Genomic DNA, 16860 nt, shown 5'->3' with positions numbered 1-16860 from the left:
TAGCTCATGCCTGTAATCCCAGCACTTTGGGAGGCTGAGGCGGGTGGATCACCTGAGGTCAGGAGTTCGAGACCAGCCTGGCCAACATGGTGAAACCTCGCCTCTACTAAAAATGCAAAAATTAGCCTGGCGTGGTGGTGCGTGTCTGTAATCCCAGCTACTCAGGAGACTGAGGCAGGAGAATCGCTTGAACCCGGGAGGCAGAGGTTGCCATCAGCCGAGATTGTGCCACTGCACTCCAGCCTGGGTGACAGAGTGAGACTCTGTTGAAAAAAAAGGAAAATCGGTGATACATTCTTATGAAAAGAAATATTCAAGCTGATTGAACTGAGCACTTGGTGCAAAGGCCAACAAGCCCATGAAGTGTAGTACACTGGCCATGGTTTATCATGTTTACTGACAGTTATAGTACCTAGCACATAGGGGATTTTCCTTTTTTCACACTTTACAACTCCTGGCTTCTCCTCATACCCCTGTAAGTTTGCAGAAATGCCTCCTGTGCCTGGAGACCCCCTATCTTTGTGTTCACACAGTGACCAGAACTTTTTCCCTATGAATTTTTATTTGGGTCACTATGTGAGGCATGTTTTTATTTATTAATTCCTTCAACAGGTTTTTACTGCAATGCACCAGGCATTGTGCTAATTGCTTTAGCTAAGTTCAAAGATTCCTTAATTTCAGGACTTCAAGTTTTAATCAGTTAATAATTATAAAATAATGCTACCACTTATTGAGCACTTTGCTAACTTTTTTCAGAAAAGTGTATATATTACCTCTTTTGATCTTTTACAATTCCATTAGGTAGGTACTGTAGTTCTTACGCTTTTAAGACAAGGAAACCAAGGTTCAGGGAAGTTGTACAGCTTGTCTAAGTCATGCTGGTGGCAAGTAGTGGAGCCAGGTTTCTGAAGCCAGGTCATCTGATTGCAAAGTCAGAGTTCTGCACTAATACAACTGCCCTGCCTACCCTGTGCTGTTTAAAGTGGCCTGCCTGAAGGGCACCTGTATGTTTAACTTAGATAGAAAGTCTGTCAGTCACCTGCTGTGAATAATCCTAACATCAGAAGTCCTTCACAAACCAGCTGGATCCCACCTGCTAGGGTGGAACTTGCAGGACCTTCAGAGCCTGTGCTAGGCATAGGTCTAAATCTCAGCCCTCTTCCTAGCTGTTTCCTTGAGAAAATGATTACACCTCACTGAGCCCTAGCTTCTTTATTTCTAAAATAATCATAGCAACTACTAACAGGTGGTCCTTATGATGGTCAGACACTGTTCTAAGCACTTTACATTAACTCACAACTCTGCAATGTTCATACTGTCATTTCATAGATGGGGAAACTGAGGCATGGAGCGCTTAAAAGTCAAGTAACTTGAAGTCAGTGACAAAGCTAGGATTTGGACCCGAACAATCTAACTCCAAAGTCCGTGCTATTAACCATAATGCTATGCTGTGCTGCCTCTGGAGAAGATAGGATCAAGGGTGTAAAATACCTCTGGTCTGGAGTCAGCCACACAATTGGTGAAACTAGTGCAAGGCTTAGAAGAAGAAAGTTTAGCAGTCTGACCACCCACAAAAGCAGACACACAAATTTGTGGAGAGTGTTCTGATTTTGATCTTACACCAAAGCCTTATTATGTCTTTGCCTTTGAACTTGCAGGACCTACTGGCTGACACTCTTCTAATTGTGGGGGGATTTCTAGAGAAGGTGTCTACTGATACACAATACTTACCTCCTCTGCACCTGCCAGGTAGAAGAGTGGCTGGCAGGTGGGTGGGGATGAGAGACCACGGTGTGGCCACCAGCACAGTGGTCCCCCAGCCCACGTCCTCTGGCCTAACTGAGGCTGCTGTGCTGGAGCCTCAGTCTTCCCTGTTGACAGTAATTAGAACTTTTCAGACTCGGTTTCTTATGTGGAAAATCTCAATTCACTTGAATTGTCTCCTTGATCCAGTTCATCTGGAGCTATTTAGTTCCTGCAGTTACTTTGGAGGGGAAAACAAGCTCTTAAGCCTCACACATTATAGCTGATAAGATCAAGGTGCTGACAATGTTAGCTGGGTAGGCTTTGGAGCCAGACTGCCTGGGTTTGAATTCCAGTTCTACCTATTAAGTGTGCACAATCTGAGTTTTTGTGTCTGTGAAATGAGGATAATAGTTGTGAAGATTAGTGAGGTGACATATGTAAACCCCTTAGAACAGTGCCTCCCCAAGACGAAGTGCTCAATAAATGTTAGCTGTGTTATTGTTAAGCTCCTCCTGCCATCAGCCTCCCTTCTCTCCCTCCCAGCCTGAGATCTTGCTCAGGGAAGACAGGTCCCCTTCCTCTCCCCTACCCTGGACCCTCCTCTCCTTGCTCACCAGCTTATTTCATCCCTGTAAACTTTCTCATCCTCATCTGTGAAATGGGACTGGAAATAATGGAGTCTACTTCATAAGGTAGTATGCTGTGAAGGCTAAGTGAGTTAATTTTTTTAATTTTTTATTTTTTTGGGGGGGGGATGGAGTCTCACTCTGTCACCCAGGCTGGAGTGCAGTGGCATGACCTCAGCTCACTGCAACCTCTGCCTTCTAGGTTCAAGCAATTCTCCTGCCTCCGAAGTAGCTGGATTACAGGCACCTGCCACCATGCTTGGATAATTTTTGTATTTTTAGTAGAGATGGATTTTTGCCACGTTGGCCAGGCTGGTCTCGAACTCCTGACCTCAGGTGATAACCTGCCTCGGCCTCACAAAGTGCTGGGATTACAGGCGTGAGCCACTGCGCCCAGCCTAAGTGAGTTAATTCAAGAGCTGAGCACAGATCTCCATGACTACTCACTCTCTTTACAGTTATTGCTGGAGCACAAAGGGCTGCGAGAAGGGCCTTTGAGATCTTGGACAGTTCTAAGAGCCAAAGGGCCCAAAATAGACAGGAGCATTAGGGTGAACTGGTGCCCAAATGCAGGCCGCAGAAGCTAGGGGGACTGCTAGCTTGTTCATCATAATGGGGAGCCTGGAACAGAGCAGGCACATGAGAATAGGAAGTGAGTGGCCACTGCAGGACAGTGTTCAAAACGGATTTGGCTCAGGCAACCCAACAGAGAACTTTCAAGGCAGAAAACTTTTAGGTGTTTAAGTGTCCAAACTCAGCAACAGCCAGGCTCATGCCTGTAATCTCAGCACTTTGGGAGGCTGAGGCGGGAAGTTCAAGACTAGCCTGGGTGACGGCACGAGACCCCGTCTCTACAAAAATTTTTTAAATGAGTGGGGTGTGGTGGCATATGCTTGTAGTCCCAGCTACTTGGGAGGCTGAGGCGGGAGGATCACTTGAGCTCAGGAGTTCGAGACTGCAGTGAGCTATGCCACTGCACTCCAGCCTGGGTAACAGAGTGAGGCCCCCATCTCAAAATTAATTAATAATTAATTAAAATTTAAAATAAAAAAAAACTCAGCAACGAATACCTTCCTCCTCTCTTCTTCTCGCCTCCAGAATTTAAAAACAGAACCAAAACAAACTCCCATTGTTTGATGTTACTAAGTTCTAGACATTCTGCTAAGCACTTTATAGACATCATCTCTCTTACACTTGACTTTAACCCTGAAAAGTGTCAGTATCACTTGCATTTTACAGATGAGAAACTGAGACTTAGAGAGATTAAGCAATTTGCCCAAGATTACATACCTGGTGAATCGCAGAGCCAAAATTTGAATCCTAGCCTATGGAGCAGAAAGGGAACAAGCTCCCATATGCCTATCAGTGTTCTGATTTTGAAACAAGTCTTACCACTCATAGTTCTCTCAATACCCACTGTACAACAGCTGAGGAGTGTCTCGAAGTAGCAGAAATCATCTGCCCTTGACATTATCTGGTCACTACTTCAGTAGAATTAGAACTCCTCTCTCCACATCCCAACACAGAGTCTGCGTGGAAGAATAATAATAACAACTAATAGAACTACTCTCTCCACAATTAAAAGTTGTTTATTTGCTTGCATTTTCATTAATCTATTTATCTGACTGCTGTCCTCACTTAACATTTAGAAGAGTCAAGTTCCAGAAGTGGTGAGCAGGATGTATTGTGTTTTTCCTATTTTTAAGAGCTTTTGTTATATTAGAGAAGCAGCAGTGATTTTTGGAAACCATTCTTCTGTCCTTGGAAGCAAATATTTGAAGTACATGAGTTAGAATAATATCAAAAACCTGAAGAGGGCCTAGGGTCTAGAAACCAGGAAGCTAATGTTGATTCCTAGCATTGTCTTTCTTAATTAAGTAACTCTCTCTCTCATTTTTTCATTTTCCTTCATTCTGTTATCTTCCCAAGGATATTTTGTAGGTAATTTGGGGGATAAATGTAAGTTCCTATGAAACACTCTGACTCTCCCTAAGAATGCTATCAGATATATCCACCAAAGTTTAGCCCAGAAAAGCACGATGATTCAAAGATAGAACTTTCCTTTTACTCCCTGCCCTGCCAGAAATCACTCTTCTCTTTTCTCTACATGGGGAGTTCTGGAAAGAGAATAAAGTGGGAACACATTAGATTCAGTGGCTTTTCTCCCTTCCCTTCGCCTTTTTCCTCACCCCAAGCCTGAGACCACGAGTGGCGATGACTCCCTCCCTTGAAGAACAAGACCTCCTGCCAGGCTATGCCCGAGGTCAGGCAAGTGGGAAGACGAGAGTGCCACAAAACCATCTTGATCCTTTGACCTATATTGACGCTGAGTCTGTTCCTTTGGTGTTTCTGACTTTGGCAGTGTGGTTAGTCAAACTCTCTGTCCCCACCTTGAATTAAGCTTTGATGAAAAAGTACTAGGAACCCAGGCCTTTCCCTGGAGATTTGGGGTTTTTGTCTTGGAAAAGCATCAACCAAACTAACAGGGGCAGGAGATCTGGATTCCTGTGGCTTGGGCTAACTTAGGTCCAAAGAAACCAAGTGCCTATGATGATCATCTTCATTCCCCAAATGTAGCCATGCCCTCTGGATTCTCTCCTCTCACTCATCCTCCTCCCAATTACGCAGGCTTCCGGGTGGATTGCTCTCACTTTAGCATTACCAGGCCCTTCCATATTTGAAACGCTTTGATATATGGTAATACTTACACATTCTTACTCCTTGGCTGATCTAAAATCTTTTGCCTTCAGTACATGCAGCAACAAAATAACTTAAGCATCAGTGTATTTCTTCTCCCTCAGGATCCTATAAATTTCTCTGAGATTCACCTCTCTGGGTTCTCTGCTGGACCACAGAGCCTCATCCTGGCTCACCTCTCCCAAAGCACAAAGCATTGCTTCTGTATATCAGGAATTATGTGGTTGCCTTGACTGTATATCTTAGACCTTTGTCTTGGCTTCCTATAATAGGATGACCAGAATTTGTGTTCAGGCGTTCAAAAGAGGCCAGCCTGCTGCAGTACTGGATGACAGAGTAATGAGGTCTGTGGGTTTCTATGCTATACTCTTCTCCCTACACAGCAAGACTGTTTGCCTTAGTACTGCTTCCAGATATTCTGTGGATGGTCTTTGGGCATGTGGTGGGAAACGTTACCATGCCAGAGAATTTCAGCAGATTTAACCGGCTTTGAAATGACTTGTTCTTCCAGATTTTTATATACAAGGAAAACCAAACTAAAGATGGCTGATGAAGTTGCCTCTCTTGTTTGCTCTCTTCACCCGACCAATTTTCATACCAGTGAAGCTCCTTTGGTCAAAATGTTGTAACTGGATGCCTCCCACCCTGGAAAAGCTTTGTAGAAATACTGATCTTAAAATCTCACACCTGGAGGTTAGAGACTAGCATACCCTTAACACTGACTTCCTTTTAAAAGACCAGCTCTACCAAGACCAGGTCTGAAACTCATGAAATGAACAAAAAGAGGGCAGTGACTTGAAACGCAGAGACCTAATGTGTTCCTCTCCATTTCCACTTCAGATTTGCTGACCATGAAAGAATATCACTGTTTGCTGCAATTACTGTGTCCTGATTTCCCGCTGGAGCTCACTCAGAAAGCAGCCAGGTACGTCTCCTGGACTCTTGAAACCAACTCAGCTCTCTGTGGGCCACTGCTTCCTAGAGAAACCTGAAGTGTATACAAATGAAAAAAAGGAGCATTTAGGGAAGAAACTGGCAGTGGGAGAGGGGTCTATTTGGGATGTGCCCCAAAACATAATACATTCTGCATTTCTAAAGGGAAGCGAAATGATCCTTTGTGGTTTCTGTGGGGAGCCTCAGGGTCTGAAGATAGAGTTGGAGGGTGGTGAGATGAAGAGGCAGAAAAAGCCCAAACCCCTCCAATCCCCCCCACACACACACCCTAGAGGATATTCTGAGAAAAGAGGGGCTGCATTTGTGTGTTTTCACACTACTGTAAAGATACTACCCAAGACTGGGTAATTTATGAAGAAAAGAGGATTAATTGACTCAAAGTTCCGCGTGACCTCAGGAAACTTACAATCGTGGCGGAAGGCAAAGGGGAAGCAAGGACCTTTTTCACATGGTGGTGGGAGAGAGAAGTACAGGCAGGGGAAATGTCAGATGCTTATAAAACCATCAAATGTCTTGAGAACTCACTCACTATCACAAGAACAGCATGGGGGAAACTGCCCATGTGATCCAATCACCTTCCACCAGGTCTCCCTCTCAACACCTGGGGATTACAACTCGGGTTGAGATTTAGGTGGGAACACAAAGCCTAACCATATCAGGGGGCAAGGGTTGGCAGTGACTTGTGATGAAGAGAGTTGAGGTTGGGGACCGGAAGGGCATAAAGGTGATAAAGCCCCAGTTGAAGGAAAGGCACATTATATTATTTATGCCAGAAGAAGGTTTTCAAGATCAGTCCAGAACCAGGACTTGGCAGAAATAGTTAGAAGCCCCTAAATTCTGTGTTGGGTTTCACCATCATTCACAATTTTTAACCACATGAGGTAATTGGACTATGCCTCAGTTAACTTTTACTTACTTAACTCAAAACCTGAGCTAGGCCAGACACGGTGGCTCACGCCTGTAATCCCAGCACTTTGGGAGGCCAACGTAGGCAGATCACCTGAAGCCAGGTATTCAAGACCAGCCTGGCCTACATGGTGAAACTCCATCTCTACTAAAAATACAAAAAAATTAGCCAGGCATGGTTGCGCTTGCCTGTAGTCCCGGCTATTCAGGAGGTGGAGGCAAGAGAATTCGCTTGAACCTGGGAGGCAGAGGTTGCAGTGAGCAGAGATCGTGCCATTGCACTCCAGCCTGGGCGACAGAGCAAGACTCCGTCTCAAACAAACAAACAAACAAACAAACAAACAAAAACCTGAGCTAGGGTTGCAAATGGACGTGCAGCAAAAATCATGTTTATTGAAGAATGCCTACCTTCCCTAAATCATATTGATTGAATGCATTTGCCTTCATTGTTCTATTTAAATTTGTTTACCTTAACTATCTCACCTAATCCTTGTAAAAACTGTTACTTCCCTTTAAAATGATCCTTTGTGGTTTCTGTGGAGAGCCTCCGGCTCTGAAGACAGAGTTGGAGGGTGGTGAGAGTATTAGGCAAACAACAAAACACACACACAAATACATACCCACACTCCCACACACACCCCTAGAGGATATTCTGAGAAAAGAGGGGGCAAGGGTTGGCAGTGACTTGTGATGAAGAGGGTTGCAGTTGGAGACCAGAAGGGCGTGAAAGCAGCTGCGCGCGGTAGCTCATGCCTGTAATCCCAGCACTTTGGGAGGCCGAGGTGAACGGATCACCTGAGGTCAGGAGTTCGAGACCAACCTGACCAACATGGTGAAACCCTGTCTCTGCTAAAAATACAAAAATTAGCCTGGCGTGGTGGCAGGCACCTGTAATCCCAGCTACTTGGGAGGCTGAGGCAGGAGAATCACTTGAACCTGGGAGGCAGAGGTTTCAGTGAGCCAATTGTGCCACTGCACTCCAGCATGGGGGACAGAGTAAGACTGGATGTCAAAAAAAAGGGGAGCGTGAAAGTGATGAACCCCAATTGAGGGAAGGGTACTGTTACTGCTCACTTCACTGAAGTGGGAACTGAGGCTCAGACGGGTGACAATGTTGTGCGAATATACTGATAGCTTGTAAGTAGCAGTGGCGGGACTGGAACCACAGTCAGCCTGAACCCAGAGATGGGGGATTGGGAGCACAAGGAGTCTCCTCATGCTCCCACCTCCCTGTGTCATGGCATCATTTCTGCTTTGTGGTTTGACCCACTGAAAACAAAGCTGCATTGGCTGCACTGCACCAAGAATCACCTCGCTCCTTTTGAAACGTGCCAACCAGCTCCTCTATTGACTTGGAAGATGGGAACTCCATTGCTCCCAGTGACAGACACCAGCCTCACGGTGGGGCATGGTGTTCTGCAGCTAACAGCTCATGACCTACTTTTGCTGGTCATGTGCAAAACCTGTTTAGTGATCACATACGCAAAATTTTGTAGGTTTTTTCTCCCTCATTATTCAGTGGATAATTTTCTTTCCTGATGGCAACTGGCCACTGGTAAAAGCCGCAGTTCAGGTTTTATAATTTTAATTTATCTGCTATCCAAAGGAGATTTGGATATTTTTTTTCTTCACTGAAAAAAAAAAAAAAGTATGGGAGATTATCTCTTGTAATTTAAAAGCGGCCAAATGGAGTTAGCTTTAAATTTCCATGATCGTTCCCCTTTGGGCAAAAATCATTTTATTTAAAAAAAATTTTTTTGTTTGTTTTCTTTGAGACAGAATCTCACTCTGTCACCCAGGCTGGAGTGCAATGGTGCAATCTCGGCTGACTGCAGCCTTCACCCCACCTCTCCCTGGGTTCAAGTGATTCTCCTGCCTCAGCCTCCTGAGTAGGTGGGATTATAGGTGTGCACACGATGCCCGGCTAATTTTTTTTTTTTTGTATTTTTAGTAGAGACGGGGTTTCACCATGTTGCCCAGGCTGGTCTCAAATTCCTGACCTCAAAAGATCTGCCCACCTAGGCCTTCTAAAGTGCTGGGATTACAGGCGTGAGCCACCACAGCCAGCCTGGGCCCAGATTGTTTTAAGGAATATTCAGCCCCAAAATCTGGGAAGATAAACTCAGCATCCTTAAAGACTGAACTTAAGGCCAGGCATGGTGGCTCATGCCTGTAATCCCAGCACTTTGGGAGGCTAAGGCGGGCGGATCATGAGGTCAGGAGATCGAGACCATCCTGGCTATCATGGTGAAACCCCATCTCTACTAAAAATACAAAAAAATTAGCTGGGCGTGTTGGCGGGTGCCTGTAGTACCAGCTACTCAGGAGGCTGAGGCAGAAGAATGGCATGAACCCGCAACAACTATATCCTATATTCATTTGTTCATTTGTTTATTCATCAAATGTTTCTTTTTAACAGCTTTTTGGGAAACAATTCACATACCATACACTTCACTCATTTAAAGTATAAAATTCAATGGCTTTTAATATATTTCCAGAGTGGTGCATCCATTACCACAGTCTATTTTAGAATGTTTTCATTACCCTAAAAAGAAATCCTACACCCCTTAGCCATTACTCTTCAGTCCCCACTCCACCGTCTTCCCCAACCCTAGGCAACCCCTAATCTACTTTCTGTCTCTATAGACTTATCCACTGGGCATTTCAAATAAGTAGAATTGAGGCCAGGCACAGTGGCTCATGCCTGTAATCCCAGCACTTGGGGAGGCTAAGTGGGGAGGACTGCTCAACATGGTAAAACCCCATCTCTACCAAAAATACAAAAACTTAGCCAGGCATGGTGGTGTGCGTCTGTGGTCCTAATTACTTGGGAGGCTGAGGTGGGAGAATTGCTTGAGCCTGGAGGGCAGAGGTTGTAGTAAGCTGAGATTGTGCCACTGCACTCCAGCCTGGGCAACAGAGTGAGTCTCTGTCTTAAAAAAAAAAAAAAAAATCAAATAAGTAGAATTGTATACGTGGTCTTGGCAAGGCATAGTGGCTCACGCCTGTAATCCCAGCACTTTGGAAGGCTGAAGCAGGTGGATCATTTGAGGTCAGGAGTTCAAACCCAGCCTGGCCAACATGGTGAAACCCTGTCTCTACTAAAGACACAAAAATTAGCTGGGCATGGTGGTGCACGTCTATAATCCCAGCTACTCAGGAGGCTAAGGCAGGAGAATGGCTTGAACCCAGGAGGTGGAGGTTGCAGTAAGCCAAGATCATGCTGGTGCACTCCAGCCTGGGCAACAGAGCAAGACTCTGTCTCAAAAAAAAAAAAAAAAACACAACCAGGCGCAGTGGCTTACGCCTGTAATCCCAGCAGTTTGGGAGGCCAAGGTGGGTGGATCACGAGGTCAAGAGATCAAGACAATCCTGGCCAACATGGTGAAACCCCATCTCTACTAAAAATACAAAAATTAGCTGGACGTGGTGGCGCACATCAGTAGTCCCAGCTACTTGGGAGCCTGAGGCAGGAAAATCGCTTGAACCCAGGAGGCAGAGGTTGCAGTGAGCCGAGATCGCGCCACTGCACTCCAGGCTGGTGACAGAGTGAGACTCTGTCTCAAAAACAAAACAAACAAACAAACAAAAACAACAGTGTTTTTTTTGTGACTAGTTTCATGTTTTAGGTTGGTGTAAAAGTAATTGTGGTTTTGCCATTATTTTCAATGGCAAAGACTGCAGTTACTTTTGCACCAACCTAATAGCACAATGTTTTCATGGTTCATCCATCTTGCTGTTTGTGTCAGTACTTCATTTCGCCAAATGTTTCTTGAGTGCTGATTTTGTGCCGGGAGCTGTTCTGCAAATGGGGTTACAGTCATGAATAAGATATAGTTCCTGCCCCTCAAAGAACTTGATTTAGAAGGGGACTGCTTAGGTACTGGTCATTGGCTGCCACCACTCTGTGACGTATGATCTTGGTTTTGATCAATCACTCCAGAATACTGACCTCTTTTCCCTTTCCCGTGATGTGAGGGAGCTTATGAGAGTGAGCCTTCAATATGCATCTTAGCCCTCTGCAGCCACAGCTTTGCATTTGCCCAGCTGTCTCTTCAGACCCTTCTGAACAATCTGATACATGAAAGCACCACAAGATTTGAGTGTACGTGGTAGAATCCTGTAAGAACCAAAAATTCTCGATACCAAGGTAGAATTGTACAGTTATTGATACCAAGGGGCTTCTGGAATGGTATTCCTCTATTTGCGGCTGGAAACTTACCCACTCCTCACCTAGAGGCCTGCTGTTTGACAGAAACCTCAGACCTTTCTGTTTGAGCAGGAGGAAGCATCGTAGCCAGTCCATATCAATAGCAGTCTGAAGGAATTATGGGAATGGCAGTAACAACAGAAGGGCCAAGGGTAACCCACATGGCACTGGCTGCAGTTAGAGATGAATTCAGAAATAGGATAAGTTTGTTTTCTCCCCGAGTATAAGCATCAAGCTTCTGTGTCAACCTCATCTCCTCCCAATGCCATGCTTTCCCCACTGTAGTGCAGCTGGTGCGTATGTAGAAAAATTGTATGTATCCCAGAAAGCATCCCCCGATTTTGTAAACTATTCTCATTTTGTCCTGAAGGTCAGGGTCCCAGCTTCCCCACACACATAGCTATGCATCTGATCAGAACTGCAAATGGAGGTGGTAGAGACTTCAAGGCAGTTACTATTGCTAGAAGAGGAACTACCCTCTCCCATCTCACTGCCAGGCTTACTTTATTCAGGACACTGAAGTCTGGGGATGGGCTGCAGAAGCAGGCTCCAGTCTGTGATGATGTGTGCATAAAAGAATGTAATCCACTGGCAGCTGGAAGCCAGAGCCTGTTCAGGGGCATGGTGCCTCCACATGCGCCTGCCTTATGTGCTGCAAGCATCATGGCCAGGCCCTGGGGCAGCAGGTGTGAGCTGGAAAAACAGGAAAAGAAAAAGCAAACAGACTTCATGACAGCAGCCAAGCCAGAGATCCCCTCCACCTCACATATTCCTGCAGCAACTGGAGTAGTTCTTTTATCCCCAAATGATCACCACAGCATCTCCCGCTCCCCATCCTCCATGGACTGGAAGCTTTCTGGATGGTTAAGAGCATGCAGTTGGAACCAGACTTCTTGAGTTCAAATCCTGGTTCCACAGTATATTAGCTGTGCCCTTGAGAAAGGTATTTAATTTCTTTGAGCCTGTTTCCTCATTTGTAAAATGGGAATAATAATAGTTGTAATGATTGAAGGAGAAGTATATGATGTGCTTAAAACGGTGGCTGGCACAGAGTAAACTTGTCATAATCGTTAGAAGTGGTAATATTAACCTTGACCTAGAAGAACACAGGCCCCATGGCATTAGAAAGATCTAATGTACATCCCACCTGTGCCCCATTAACTGGATGACTTTGAGGATATCTCTTAACTTCTCAGATTTTTATATCTGTAAAATGGGGATGATAATAATAATAGTAACTAACTCATAGGGTGTTTGTAAGATTTCAGTAACACCAACAAAACCATGAACATTGCTTACCACATTGTAGACATTAAATAAGTAATTTTTTTTTTTTAGATGAAGTCTTGCTCTGTTGCCCAGGCTGGAGTGCAGTGGCGTGATCTTAGCTCGCTGCAACCTCCGCCTCCCGGGTTCAAGTGATTCTTGTGCCTCAGCCTCCTAAGTAGCTAGGATTATAGTTGCCCGCCACCACGCCTGGCTAATTTTTTGTATTTGTATTAGAGACGGGGTTTCACCATGTTGGCCAGGCTGGTCTTTAACTCCTGACCTCAAGCAATCTGCCTACCTCAGCCTCCCAAAATACTGGGATTACAGGCATGAGCCACCATGCCTGGCCAGTAGTAATTTCTTGCTGTTACAGTTACGTTGGTATTATTAACAGTACCAGATTAAAAAAAAAAATGAGATGTTCCTGGGTTTCCAAAGACAATGCTTCCTGGCCTTTTTGCACTTCACAGCAATCAGAAAATAATATATAACAAAAATCTCCAGTAAAGACAAGACTTCTTGTGACTGGCCTGCAGGCTCTGGCCTCCTCCCAGCTGGGCCAAGGGGATCATCACACCTGTAAGTCATTTGAGGCCAAAGTGACAAAGGGTTGGGAAGTTCTCAAACTTGCGCATGCATCAGAGTCACCTCCAGGGCTTGTTAAACCACACATGGCCAGACCACATCCCCAGAGTTCAGTAGGTTTAGGGCGGGGCTTAATAATTTATATTTCTAAAAAATTCCCAGGTGATACTGATGGTCTGGGAAGCACACGTTGAGAACCGCTGATTTAAAGTATTGCCTGCCCTTTTTTTTTTTTTTTTTTTTTTGAGATAGAGTCTTGCTCTGTCACCTGGCTGGAGTGCAGTGGCGTGATCTGAGCTCACTGCAACCTCCGCCTCCTAGGTTCAAGCGATTCTCTCGCCTCAGCCTCCCAAGTAGCTAGGACTACAGGCACGCACCACCACGCCTGGCTAATTTTTGTATTCTTAGTAGAGACTGGGTTTCACACTGTTGGCCAGGATGGTCCCAATCTCTCGACCTTATGATCTGCCTGCCTCAGCCTACATAAATTATGGATCCATAAAGCTGGGATTACAGGCGTGGGCCACCGCACCCGGCTGTATTGCCTGCATTCTTATTCTGGCTGGGCATGGTGGCACACGCCTGTAATCCCAGCACTTTGGGAGGCCGAGGCAGGTGGATCACTTGAGGTCAGGAGTTCGAGACCAGCCTGGCCAACATGGTGAAACCCCGTCTCTACTAAAAAGAAACCCCATCTCTACTAAATACAAAAATTAGCCGGGTGGGGTGGCACCTATGGAATCCCAGCTACTCAGGAGGCTGAGGCAGGAGAACTGCTTGAACCCGGGAGGCAGAGGTTGCAGTGAGCTGAGATCGCGCCATTGCACTCCAGCCTGGGTGACAGAGCAAGACTCTGTCCCCCCCAAAAAAAATTATTTAAAAAATTTTATTATTTTTTGAAATGAGGTCTTGCTCTGTCACCCAGGCTGGAGTGCAGTGGTGCATTCATAGCTCACTACAGCCTCAAATTCCCAGGCTCAAGTGATTTTCCCACCTCAGCCTCCTGAGTAGCTAGGACCATAGGCACGTTCTGCAAAGCCCAGCTAATTTTTTATTTTGTAGAGATGGGGGCAGTGATCTTGCTGTGTTGCTCAGGCTGGTCTCGAACTCCTGGCCTCAGGCATTCCTCCTGCCTCAGCTTTCCATAAATTATTTTATTTTATTTTATTTTAAGATGGGGTCTTGCTGTGTTGCTGGGGCTGGACTCAAACTCCCAGACTCAGGCAATTTTCCTGCCTCAACCTCCCAAGTAGCTGGAACTACAGGTGCACACCACCACACCCAGCTAAGAACTTTTTTATAAAGAATTCCTACAAATTGGTTGGGCACAGTGGCTCACGCCTATCCCAGCACTTTGGGAGGCCGAGGCGGGTGGATCATCTGAAGTCAGGACTTCGAGACCAGCCTGGTCAACATAGTGAAACCTCCTCTCTACTAAAAATACAAAAAATTAGCCGGGCATGGTGGCGGGCGCCTGTAATTCCAGCTACTTGGGAGGCTGAGGCAGGAGAATCACTTGAACCCAGGAGGTGGAGATTGCAGTGAGCTGAAACCGTGCCACTGCACTCCAGCCTGGGCAACAAGAATGAAGCTCTGTCTCAAAAAAAAAAAAAAAAAGAATTCCTACAAATCAATAAGAAAAAGATTAAGGATCTCAGTAGAAAAATAGTCCAAAGATATAAACAGGCAATGCACAGAAGAACATTAGTAATAAACCTTTGGGCATATTTTCATGCCCACACTCACTAGTAATCAGGAAACTCCCAATTAAATTGAGATACCACTTCATACCTATCAAACTGGCAAAAATTTTAAAGTCTCATAATACTAATATTGGTGAGGATGTGAAACAGTGGGAACTCTCATAAACTGTGTGTGGGAGTGTAAATTGTTACAATTACTTTCAGACAATTTAGGCAAATTTTTAAAATTCAAGAGCTACTCCTGAGAATAAGGAAACATGCAGTATTGTTTGTAATAGCTGCCATTGGAACAATCTGCACATCCCTCTGCCAAAGGAAAGAATAAAGTGTGGCATATTCATACCATAGTTGTGGAATTCTTTCCAGCAGCTAAAATGAATAGCTATATATGCATCAATCCTGATGAACCTCAAAATATCAAAGTTACAAAATGACATAGAGTTTAAGAAAAAGCAAAACAAAGCTATATAACGTTTTAAGAACAGACATTTGCATGAGTTAATTATAGTATAAAGATATGCAGAGGAATGCTAGACCCCCAAGTTTTAGTAAATCATGGTGATCCCCCAAGGAAGAAAGGTAGAGGATAGGATGAGGGAGGGGTGCACAGGTGGCTGAAATGGTATCTGTAATGCTGCATTTTACAAAGCTTTTAAAAACTGAAGCAAGGATAGTAAGACGTTATGGTCTGATAAAATTGGCTAGTGGGGACACAGGTGTTTGTTACGTTATTCTCTGTAGTTTTCTGAGGTTCTAAACATTTCCTTTAAATAAAAAATGATGGGGGGATTAGGTAGAGGGCAATGAGAGCAAAAGCATTTCAGAGAAAGTAAGCGGCATGGAAAAGAAGGTAGGCTTTCACCAGTGATGGCCTGGAGAAACCAAGAGAAGCCAGTAGGTCTGGAGTTTGAGGCATTTGAGGGCAGAGGGAGGGAAAGTGGGGCTTTACAGGCCATACATTGGGTTTGGGTCTTTATTCTAAGGTCTGTGGACCAGTTCACCCCTAGCTCTCAGGCTTCTTGGGAGGTTCCAGAGTAATGAGGCCTTCAGGCTCTCTACAGGGAACCAGCAGCATCCAGGCCAAAGCTTCCAGTCCTTCTGGGGGCAGCTGCTCTAACAAACACTCAGGCTGGGAGAAGGGAAAGGGGCAGCAGGAAGGCTTCATTACCACGAGACAGCACAGAGTCCACTCTTTCTTACCAGAAGTGGCTGCAGGTGGTCTCGGAACTGTGACTAGCATCAGAGAGGCCTGTATTTGAATTATAGCTTTTTCGCTCCTAGTTTGTAACCTGCGTCAGGTTTCTTAATTCCTCTGAATGCCTGCGTTCTCCATAAAGATACTCACTGAACTGACCTCATAGGATTAATACAAGCAGAAAATGAACTTATGGGTGTGTAGTGCTGACAGAGTAAGCCCTTAGTGAATATTCACTATTATTATCATCACCATCATATTGTTTCCCACACCCTCTGGATCAAGCGTCTTAGGCATTTCAGGGCAAGTAGGGTTTGGGGTACCCTGGAGGTGCAGGCTGGAGCCAGGGCAGAGCAATGACCTGGACACCCCACGCCACTTCAAGGGCCTAGGCTAGAGGCAGCTTGTGTAGCACGAGTGTGCCTCCAACACAATCCAGAAGAGGAGCAACCCTCAGGAAATGGCCCAGGACACCTTTGTAGCAGCCTTTTTCCTCCCACCTGGAGAAGGTAACCAGACATCATGTCATCGCTGCTTCTCTCATGGCCCTGACATTCAAACAAAAACCCTAGAGGTGCACTGTGAGCCCAAACAGACATGGGGACACCCTTCAGCCACCCCATGACTGACACCTTGACCTGGGGACACCCTTCAGCCACCCCATGACTGACACCTTGACTTGGGGACACCCTTCAGCCACCACATGACTGACACTAGTCATGTGACCTCCTCAAAGAAGTCCAGTCATGGAAAGTGGCTCTTCTTTCTGGCCGTGGCTGAGGGCTGGCTTCCCCCAAAAGTAAACTGGAAACTAGATCGCTGGCTTCTGCCTGAGACCTCTGCCTGGTGGATGCTGGCAGCACGCATTTCCTCTGGGCTCTGTTTTTATTTGCTCTTTTGGGCTCTCCCAGCACTTTAAACCAGATAGAATATACTTACTGATTACAGCCGGCGCTCATTCTGAGCGCC

At 45.4% G+C, this 16860-nt stretch overlaps 1 protein-coding gene across 6 annotated transcripts in view; it reads left to right on the top strand.

The window, feature by feature from the left end:
- Positions 1 to 16860, top strand: part of CSTPP1 (centriolar satellite-associated tubulin polyglutamylase complex regulator 1) — a 233356-nt gene that overhangs the window by 200489 nt on the left and 16007 nt on the right. For all 6 annotated transcript variants that reach the window (XM_054523905.2, XM_054523903.2, XM_054523906.1 and 3 more), the window contains 1 exon segment: positions 5910 to 5994. In XM_054523905.2, coding sequence (XP_054379880.1) covers positions 5910 to 5994 — 85 coding nt within the window.

This window comes from Pongo abelii, chromosome 9 (genome assembly GCF_028885655.2).
Source record: "Pongo abelii isolate AG06213 chromosome 9, NHGRI_mPonAbe1-v2.0_pri, whole genome shotgun sequence".
Classification (NCBI taxonomy): Eukaryota; Metazoa; Chordata; class Mammalia; order Primates; family Hominidae; genus Pongo; species Pongo abelii.
The sequence above is the reverse complement of the archived record's forward strand: the minus strand, read 5'-3'. Positions and strand labels throughout refer to the sequence as shown.